Source organism: Tympanuchus pallidicinctus, unplaced genomic scaffold, assembly GCF_026119805.1.
Source record: "Tympanuchus pallidicinctus isolate F22 unplaced genomic scaffold, pur_lepc_1.0 scaffold20, whole genome shotgun sequence".
Taxonomy (NCBI): domain Eukaryota; kingdom Metazoa; phylum Chordata; class Aves; order Galliformes; family Phasianidae; genus Tympanuchus; species Tympanuchus pallidicinctus.
In genome coordinates, this window is record NW_026294722.1 from 3,943,425 (window position 1) to 3,953,408 (window position 9,984).

Genomic DNA, 9,984 nt, shown 5'->3' on the forward strand with positions numbered 1-9,984 from the left:
CCTCATGCAGAGCACAGGGACACCACAGAGGGGCACAGTGCCCAGCAGTGCGGGATCTCCTCCCGGCCGGGCAGCCAGCCCCAGGCACACCATGGGCTGCTGGGTCAGGCTATTTCCATCCCTGTGCTGCCAGCCTTGCTGCTGGCATAGGGAAGGCTGGGAGAGCCAAGGGCAAAAGCGCATGCTGGCATTCCAGAGCCGTGGGCAGAGGGAGGGCAGCAGCACAAAGGCACCCGGCTGGCTCCTGCTCCTCTTCCCACGCTGTCCTGGCTGCTGTGGGATGGGACGCGGCCCCAGAGCGCACGGCAGCGCCGGCCCCTGGTGGCACAGGGGGAGGAAAACGTTTAGTAACTGTTTATTTTACAGCAATAGGGTTTGTACAAATCTGCATTTACACAGGTATGTATAAGTCTGTACAGAGTCACTGGAGCACCCCAAGAGACCACCCCCTCGCTCACCCTTCCCCTGGGCAACGCAGGAACTAAAGTGCACGGTGGGCAGAGAGCAGGGGGCTGCAGGAGGGCGCTGTGCCCCCCACATCCCTCACCTGGGGGGTAGGCAGAGGGCACCCAGGCACTGCACTGCCCACGTGTGGCAGGGGACCCCCAGCAGCACCTCCAGCTCATGGCACAGCCACCACAAACTCTGGTACCACAAATTTCTAAAGTGCAAAGTCACAGCCTGTTTCCCTCACTGTTACTGCCTTGGCAGAGGCTGCTGCTGCCCCATACTGCCAGTCCCCACACGTGCAGGAAAGCACTCTGCCTTCAGCCACGGAAACAGCCACACAGGCTGCCACCAGCCCTCAGGAGAGGCAGAGAGAGCCCTGGTGTTGGCACCAGTAAGTGGCACGGCCAGGAGATGCCAACACAGGTGAGGGACCAGGTCCTGCTTCCCTACCTGTGCCACAGAGCGAGGGCCCACGGGGCAATCCAAAACTTGCATGGATGCGGCGATGAATTTGCACACAGGTGGTCAGGGACAGGAGGGTGCTGAGCCTTGCAGGGCATGAGCTTCCTTCTATAACCAGAAATCTACAACTCTTCAACCAGCATCTGCTTTTTAGGTGTGCAGCCCCTAGGCACAGCACGGATGGCTTTGGGCACAAGACAGCAGGGGCAGGCAGCTGGGTGGGAACCAGTCGGGGAAGGTAAGGGCACTTGTGGGAGGTTTAGCAGTTCAGGGGGGAGGTAGAGGCATAGAGTGTCTGTTGGCTTTGTGTCAGTGGATACGGAGCTCTTGGAGCAGAATTTGCTGCTGAGCTTTCTTAGCAGGCAGGGAGCAGCAAGGCTGGGCCAGGTGGGGCATGCAGCACTGGGGTGGCCTTTGTGGGAAACCCCTCATCTGTGTTATTCTGAGAGGTGTCACTTAATCTGATCAGCTTGTGGGGGTGAATTATGACAGATGTCTGCAGCAGACTTTTTTGTCCTGTGCAAACTGTTTCTAAGTGTAAAAAAAAGCCATTCTCCACTTTGGAGTCTGCTCCCAGAGCTGTGAAAATGAGCAGCGTTAACGGCTCTGCTAATGCTGGTGGTGATGGGATCTGACACAGGCAGGATGAACAACGCCTTCATCACCTCACTGACCTGATAACATGACTGCGCTGCTGTTGCCAGCAGAGGACCCCGCCAGACCTGTCCCCTGCAAGCTGACCAGTCCACAAACAAGGAAGTGGAATCACAAATTGTTATGCATTGGAGATGACCTCACGGCGGGGTGCCGACAGGGGCTTGGTACAGGTTTGGTTCTACTGAGAGGCTGCCTGTAAGGAAAGAGAAGGGTCAGAGCACTGGTGAATGCAAATGGAGAAGGCAGGCTGCCCTGGCAGCCAGAGTGATACAGAGCCAGAGGGCTCCTCTGTTCCACAGGAGCACGTACAAGCCTCTCACCACTAAGCAGGCCAAACCCTGCCCTGACACTCCCCCCTAGGTGAGCACCTGCCCTCACTCCCACTCCCAGCACCTCCTCACTTCCCAACAGAGGAAGTGGGATTGCCTCAGCACAGCCCACGCACAGCTCACCACTCGTGGTCACTTGCACAAGGCTGGAAGTCAGACTCATCCATACAGTGGCAGCGTCCACCTGCTTGCCCCTGCACGGGGAGGAGAAAACAAGGTGAGTGTCGGTGTGGGGAACAATCCTGCTGGACTGGTTCCCATCAGTCTCTGTCACAAAGGCCAAGAGCATCACGGGACGCAGCAAGAACAGAAAACTCTTCAGACAGGTTGTTTCCAGACACGTCCTTCCAAACATCATTCCGTGTCGACGTGGGATGTGACGACAAGGTAAGCACTTCCTTTGGCGTCAGGGGAAAATCTGTAGTTCAAACTTAGGTGCCCACTCCAGTGCACTCTTCACCACAGCCAGGGCAGCTGCTCCCAGTGCCACCGTCAGCCCCATCACTGCCAGCTTGACAAAACGGTTGGTCCTTGGCTTTGTCAAAATGGATTTTGTCCGCTCCTCCCCTCGGAGCCTCTCCCTGAAGCGCTGTCTCAACACAGTGTCTGGTCTCTGTTGCACTGATGCCAACTCAAAGTCCTTAAAAGTGGAAGCCGCGGTCCTGCAAGAGAAGAAATGGGTCAAGAAGTGCCCTAGAGCCTCCTGTCTGGGCAGGGAGGTCTTCACCAGGCAACGAGACCCGGCCAGGGCAAGGTGCAGAACCCAGGCACAGCTCCTACAGCGGGGGCACGAGGCCGCCCTGCACTCACCGCTCAGCCTGCTGCTGTGCCGCCTCCCTGGCGAGCTCAGATGGAGGAAACTGAACAAAAAGGTCCCCTGCTCTGCTGATCAGAGTCTCATAAGGAAGGTCCTGTGGGATCTGGGACAGGAGGTGGTGCACCGAGGCCATGTCGCACTCGCAGTCCAGAACTTCCTGCTCCCGGTAAAGCACAATCTGCAGAGGACAGAGAGCACTGAGCACAGCCAGGGAAACAGGGGCAGCTCCTTGTCCCTCTTTGACACTTCAGGGCCAGCAGAGAAAAACATTTCACTTCTGTCTGAAAGATCTGCCCTTCCTCAGGGGATACACTGCACTGAAACACAGCCCATATGGGAAGAGAAACGCAGAGGGCAGCAGAGCACCAGCACTGCCAGACCCTCTGCGCAGCCCCGCAGCACCTTGCAGTGGCTCAGTACATCCCCTGCCACCATTCCAGCCAACACGTACCACAGCAGCAAAATAAATGGGCATCAGTGGATGGCAAGCCAGGAAGAAGTCGTATAATCGCACGACGTGCCTGAAGTCAGACAGGACGTGTCCAAACCACGTGATGAGCCAGCTGAGAGCAAAGATGGTTCCCACCTCCGCACTGCACAGAGAGAAAGCACAGTTAGGTCAGCTGCTGCTGGCAGCTTGGAGACACTGCTGAAGCACAGCCAGCTTTTCACATTCAACCCTGAAACTTAGCACTGCTCTAGAATTTGCAAGCTTGATACCCGGAGGCAGGCTGGCTGTGAAACGCTGACAGACAGCTGCCCAGAAAAGGGCTCTGCACAGACCCTGCTGACTTACCTCCTCATTTCTGCTTTATTCTATTCATGCTACACTTCTGCATCCCTGCTGCACAGCCTGGCAATTATCCCCAGATCTAGCAACAAACCACAGAGATGCAACAGCAACCCCAAAACTGCCAACTGCTAACTTGCAGCTTCGTATGACATGGAATGCAAAGTAATGCAACCCTCAGCTTTTCCAACACAGGCCACTGGGGTGAAGACACCATCATTTAAAAGCTCCCAGGATAGGCAGCGTGTTTGGGTCTGCTTGTAAGCAGGGTGCCACGTGGCTCTGGACCATTGCCATGAGCTGTGGGCCAGCTGGTGACTCACAAGAAGCCTCCGTGGTGCTGGGGACAGACTGGTGCAAATGGCCCCAAGTACGATAATGTGAGAGAGGTAGGGCAGAGCCAGGGAACGTCTGCGTACCTCTGCATGAAGTCATGCACCTCAGGGTTCACCTGGTCTATGATGGGCATCAGGTAATTCAAAATGTGCTTGGTATTATCCATTGTTGGGTCCATAAAATCCCTGAGAAAAGATTTAGAAAAGAATTCTGTCAAGAAACAACATCAGTGAGTTTCTCCTCCAGTGAGGCACACAGGAAGTAAATAAATGCACTGCAATAAACAGCTTTGCTGGGAGGGTGGCTCTCAGTCCCAGGGAATTCTGTTTGTAAAGCTCCCTGCCTACCAGTCTGGGTGCACACAAAACCTGGACCCAGACCATCACAGTGGTGTCAATGGACACTTCTTTCTTTGCTGTACACACGAGCCCTAAAGCCTTTTCAGCTTGTCACATGGGAGAGGAGACAAAACCCCTCCAAAGCGCTCACCAACTTGAAGGCTTGCTCTCATTTCAACACACAAAGAGGAAAGGCACTTAACCTGGGCCTTAGGACACTGGCTGTACAGACCACAGTTTCAGTACAGAACTTCCCCAGGGCTCTATAAAGGCTGAGTGGGAAGCACTGTGCTGAGCCCTAGGAGCCAGAGAGGCCCTGACAGGACACGTGGCCAACAGAACCATGAGTAATGCATGTTTGCTGCTTTTTCATCTTCAACAGATAATACAAACTAACTGACAGCCCTGTTAGCCCTTCCCCAGAGCACAGCTGCCTGCAATCCCACGCGCCATCTCCAGCAGCACCTCCTGGGCGCAGACAGACAGAGAGGCCAGCCCGAATGGGGCTCTGCTTCAGGACAGGCCACCCCTCTGCCCCCACAAGTCACAGCAGCTCCTCTCCCCTGGTTGAGTCTCTGGGTACCTGAGATGATGCGTCGAGAGCTTCTCCACCAGAGCTGTGGCCAACCTGTCCCCAACCACCAGGAGGAAAGTGACCACGATGTCGTGGTAGCCCTGGTAGTAGTGCAGCTGCGGGTTGCGCTTCAGGACGTGGAGGATGATGTCAATGAGCTCCTCCTGCAGCCCCTCTCTCTGGTCATCCGGCATCCCTGCGGGGACAAAGCACTGGTGAGATGGGCTGCATCACCCGCTGCTCCCTGCCTGTATGTTTACCAACCAGCCTCATCACAAAGGATGTGGGACAACAGGGAGCGGGCTGAGAAAGCTGTGTAAGACCCAGGTTCCTGATGCTGCTCCTGCTGGCCCTGGAGAAGCCAACCAGCTGTGAGCCTGTTTAACCTTTGGAGCTGCAGGGTCCCTACCTGCCAGGAAGTCGCCGTGGATGACAGGCTTATGGGTGTTTGTACAGTGCTGCGAGGAGCAAATTGCACTGCACATCCAGCACTGCTGAGGACATTTTAATCATTTTTAATTTCCCAAGGGCTCTAGGAAAAAATTAAACAGGACAGAGTTTTCACAGAAACCGTGCCAGCTGCATCAGATTGCGAGGCCTCAATCGCCACCACCTGATATCGGTCCTCTGCTCACAACATGTGTTCAGGGACAGGATGTCACGGGAAAAACACTGTTCCTGCCACGCACAGCTGCAGCTGTTTTTTTGGCAGTCCCTGTCAACAGAGAAAATGCCCTACAGCCAAGCAGAACGTCCCAGAGGAGATCCTGCAATGACAAAGTTCTCCTTTTCCCCTCTTTCACTGATGCTTCTAAAAATAGGCAGGAGGAGGTCGCCATTCAAGGGCAAAAACAAACAAACGAAGCAGCAGCAGAGCCTTCAGGAATCAGGCCGTATCCGCACCCGAAAGAGAAGCAGAGTGAATCAACTGTTTATGCACAATAAAGCAGCAGAAGGGGGGATGCAGATCCTGGCCAGGAACAACGGCTGCTCTGCAGAGTTAGATAGCTGCTGGATTACTTGCTTTATGAACAGCACGACAAGGCACCAGCCACCCTTCAGAACCAAACAGCGGCAGGAACCTTCCGCTCCCAAAGGTTACTTCTCTTCAGTTTGGTGTGGGAACCACAGAGGGAAAATCTGGCGTGGGGATTGCTGTGAAACAACCTGCTCTGACAGATCTGCCTTCCACACTCCTGGGGCACAGTTCCCTGTCTGAAATACATTGAAGCACACGGTCAATTTCTCAAGGGTTCCATCAGCCCTAATCTCACCCTGGTGACAACAGCTGAGGGCTGTGCAGCATCGGACATCTCTGCGCTGGCACCGTTCAGCAACAGAGGACTGAGCACAGAGGGTCTCAGCACGGACAGGACAGACAGCAAAGCATCAGGCCCCAGCTGCAGCCCAGGCAGGGGCTGGAGGAAGCCGCCAGCTGTGGAACAGCTCCAGTGTGCAAAGAAGCTGCTGTAAGCTGACACAGGGAGGCTTTCTAGAGGTCAGCCTCCCTGCAGCAATGGTCAGGCGCTCGCTGTGAGCCCCTCTCACCTGGTGGGAAGCGCCGCAGGGAGCGCCGTACGTCCAGTAACACCTGCTGGTAATCCTTATTGCCCTCCCGCAGCTCCTTTCCTGCTGAAAGAAAAGAGGAAGCAGGTAATTGTGGAGTAGTGCAAAGGTACCAGGAAGAGCACGGGGAGATGGAGCTGGCCAGGAGGAGGAGGCCACGCAACACCCCCATCCCGTTCTCTGTACGTCACACAGCGGCCCTGGCCTCTCACTTTCACTGCTGCACAAACAGCAGCGCAAGGAAACAAGGCTATTATTTAAACATATGTTAAGATGCTTAAACTGACACCATTCCCAGAGTTCCTGGCAATATCTTAGCTCCACCATCTACACTGTGAAATTCACAGCGTCCTCAGCAACAGCAAGGCACAACACGCTGCGGAGGCAGTGAAGAATGGCTGAAAGAAATAATTCAGAGGAGAAAAAGCAAACACCCATTGGTAGCTAAGAGAGCTCCAACAGAAGTGAAAAGAATTTGCTGGCACGCTACCTACGCTGTCACATGAAATGCAACGCTGTCTTCCAGCAGCTCTGATCACCTACCACAATCCAGCTCCCGACTGACACGGGGATACAGGCACTTCTGAATGACCACAAATTCAGGAGCAACAACAGAATCTGTCCCTGGGAGCAGTGACTGCGACACCTGAGGTTCAAAGCCATGCAGATGTCACATCACGCAGGTCATTTCCCCTCCTTCCCCTCTGAGCAAACATCACACAAACTGCCTCACCTGCAGCTGGCAGACACCTGAGCATATCCCATCCCAGCACTCCTCAGCACAGCCACCTCACCAAAGAGCCACCAAAAACAGCCTGGCACCTCTTGCTACCAACTGTGTGCGTGCCAACCAACCACACAACGCCACAAGAACCACATCTAAAGATCTGTCACTAAAGATAATGACACCTCCAGGGAACAACAGAAACGTTGTTTTAGGAAGCTCTCTGCTTCCTGAGCTGCCATTTACGCAAGATACAGAGCGCACAGCCTGCGGTGTTCATTATGCAGCACAAGTCCCTTTCTGTGTGAGCTCAATGGGAAGCACTCCAGCATGCAGAGAGAAAACTTAAAGCAGAAAGATTCTCATCAGAACCGTGCCTGGGCTGCCCTGTACCTGGCAGGGGGGGCAGGTCATCTGTGTTCACACTCAGCAGCTTTGGCCACACTTTGCAGCGGATCTCATCGGTCAGCAGCCCTCCTTCACTGATGGCCATTCGCCTGAGCGCTGCCACATCAATAGGGTCGCTGTTCAGGGCCTGGTAAATTTCTGCCACTTTTCTTTTCTTCTTGGAGTCAAAGTCTGCAGGAAAAGCACAAAGCAAGATAACAGGATATGTCAGCGCAGGCCTTGCTAGCACAGACCATGGCCAACCCACACTGTGACCAGCACAGGCTCAGCACTGGTTGTCCCGCTGATGCAGAAGTGCCACAGAGCTGCTCGTCACCCTCATCAGATCACACACAGGACTGTGATGGCAGCACAGAGCTATTTTGCAACTGTTTCCACTCCAGGAAGGGCTGACTCAGTCCCAGCTCAGGTGTTGTGCACTCTGTAACACCTGGGCCTCATGTTCCTGCTGATTCCTGGCCAGGCAGCAGCTCCTGGCTACCATCAGCCCAGGGAGAGGTCTGAGGAAGGTCACATTTAAACCAGTTACAAGTATCGCAGTGTACTGACTTACCTCCCAACAAACACAAACTTTCTAGCTGTTAGCCTTGTGCAGGTGAGCTGCTATTAAAGTAACTGCTTTGTAGAGCACAGGGATTCTGGGGCAGGGAGAGGAGAGAAGCACACACACAGAGGGTGGGTTTCACGTGGGTTAAATACACAGATGGCACACAGGAGCATTTAGTGTGGGGCTGAGGAAGGGCACCGCTTCACCCTGCCCATGGTGCAGGTCAGCTCAGCCTCAGGTGGGCAGCAGGGAGGCAGTTCAGGGCCACTCCATGCAACACGCAGCTCCCATCTCGCTGCTCACAGAGGCTCTGTAGAGCCACGCAGGGTGAAGCTGCCAACGCTGCCATTCCTCAGATGGCTTTTCCAAGGGACGCAGCTCCCACTGCTCATGGAACCCAACCGGGATCCACCGGATGAGGAACTGCAGAGGACGTGGGCCGGGAGGAGCTGGGAGGGGCCGACTCCCCCTGACGCCCACCTCCTGCTGCCCTGTGGGGTTTCGGTGCTCGTGGGACACACAGGAGCCACGCAGTGAAGCGCCAAGCATCTTTTTTTGGCACTTTTTTGGCATTTTTTTGGATGAAAACCCACCACAGCAGCCTGCGGCAGAGCTTCAGCTCCCTCCGAACACCAACGTTAAAGCATCCAGCAAGCCCCCGGTGACAGCAGCTTTCCTTCTCTTTCCCTCCCACCCATCGCACGGGCAGCACCGACGAGTCCCCAACGGCCGCATCCCGCGGCGCCCCGTCCCGGAGCCAAACGACCCCTCGCTGTCCCCCCGCCATAACGCCCGGCCGTAACGCCCCGCCCCGCCGCATGGGGGCGCACTGCCAGCGACCCCACCCGGCACCCGCGAGGCGGCGCTCGAGCACCCCCAGCCCACTCCCCTGTGCGAGGAGGCGCTGCCCCCCCCCGCTACAGGCCCGGCCGGGCCGTACCGTGGCCGCCGACACCGTTGCGCGGCGGGCTCCGCCGGGCCATGTTTGTTCCCGGGCGCTGCGGCGCATGCCGAGCCGACGGCCGGGCCGGGTTGGGGCTGGGCGCTCCCGCACCGCCCGGTCCGGTCCCGTCCCTTCCGCGCCCCCACCCGCTCCCCCGCCCCTCCGCCGGCGGCGCGCGAGTGTTACGTCACGGCGCTGCGATGCGCAGGCGCGGCCGCGTGGCGGTGGCGCGTGGGCGGGGCGAACGCGCGCATGCGCAGACGAAGGCGGGAAGCACGCGTGGCGCTCCGGGCCCAGCCCCAATCCTGCGGGCCGCCGCGTTACGGCACAGCGGTGTGAAAACGTGGCTCAGCGCCTCCAGGGCAGCCGGCGGGGCAGAGCGCACGGCGGCAACGGGCTGCGCTCACCCGGCTTCAAACGCAGCTCCTCCTGCCCCCCAGCCAACCTCACGCGGAGTCAGGAATGGTCCGGGCTCGGGGCCCCTGCCGCGCGTTGCTCGCTCGTAGTCGGCGCTTAAAGACGCGGCGCAGCCGACGGGAAAAGGCCGCGTCGCTGCCAGGCCCCGCTCCTCCCGCCCGAAGCGTTGAGAAGTGCCCAGAGAAACGAGCGCTGGCCAGAAGCAGCAGCCGCTGCAGCTCAGGGTGGGAGATGTCCGTGCGTGTGACGCCACCCCTGAGCCCCCTACACAGGGAACTTAAATCTAACCTCGATAAATAAAACCAAATGTTTATTTACACCAAAGAATTCCAACACTGGATCTTTCACATATGAAGGACAAAGTATATATACACAGCAAGGGGTAGCAGGGCTGTAACAGGGGTGCTTTTTTTTCTTTTCCTTTGTTGTCAATGATAATATTTGTCCACAATTACTGATCTACCATTTCAGTTTAAGTTAAGTCTGCTCGCTCCTTCCTCTCAGTGCATATTTACAAGACTGTGAGGTAACTGGTATTCTCACCACATGGCACGTGAGGGAGGGGATGGTGGGTGAAGATGTGGTATCTGACTTGGCGCAGTCTGATTTTTCCAGCTTTAAGTTGC

At 56.3% G+C, this 9,984-nt stretch overlaps 1 protein-coding gene across 2 annotated transcripts; it reads right to left on the bottom strand.

The window, feature by feature from the left end:
- Window positions 1-339: 339 nt before the first annotated feature.
- TBC1D20 (TBC1 domain family member 20) lies at window positions 340-9,095 on the bottom strand. 2 transcript variants are annotated; one of them, XM_052683812.1, is made up of 8 exons: window positions 8,939-9,095; window positions 7,437-7,622; window positions 6,302-6,382; window positions 4,763-4,949; window positions 3,925-4,026; window positions 3,167-3,308; window positions 2,709-2,893; window positions 340-2,560 (listed from the first exon to the last, which is right to left on the bottom strand). In XM_052683812.1, the coding sequence occupies exons 1-8, from the start codon at window positions 8,979-8,981 to the stop codon at window positions 2,305-2,307; spliced, it is 1,182 nt and encodes a 393-aa protein (XP_052539772.1). In that variant the 5' UTR covers window positions 8,982-9,095; the 3' UTR covers window positions 340-2,304. The 2 variants fall into 2 exon arrangements, with proteins under 2 accessions (XP_052539772.1, XP_052539771.1); XM_052683811.1 differs by having other exon boundaries at window positions 6,302-6,385.
- Window positions 9,096-9,984: the final 889 nt, after the last annotated feature.

Coding starts and splice junctions, on each gene's coding strand:
- TBC1D20 (XM_052683811.1), bottom strand. CDS start 8,981: ATGGCCCGGCGGAGCCCGCCGCGCAACGGTGTCGGCGGCCACG. Junction 6,386..7,436: donor TGACCTGCCCCCCCTGCCAG/GTACAGGGCAGC, acceptor CTTTTCTTTCAG/CAGGAAAGGAGCTGCGGGAG. Junction 2,561..2,708: donor GCACAGCAGCAGGCTGAGCG/GTGAGTGCAGGG, acceptor CTTCTCTTGCAG/GACCGCGGCTTCCACTTTTA.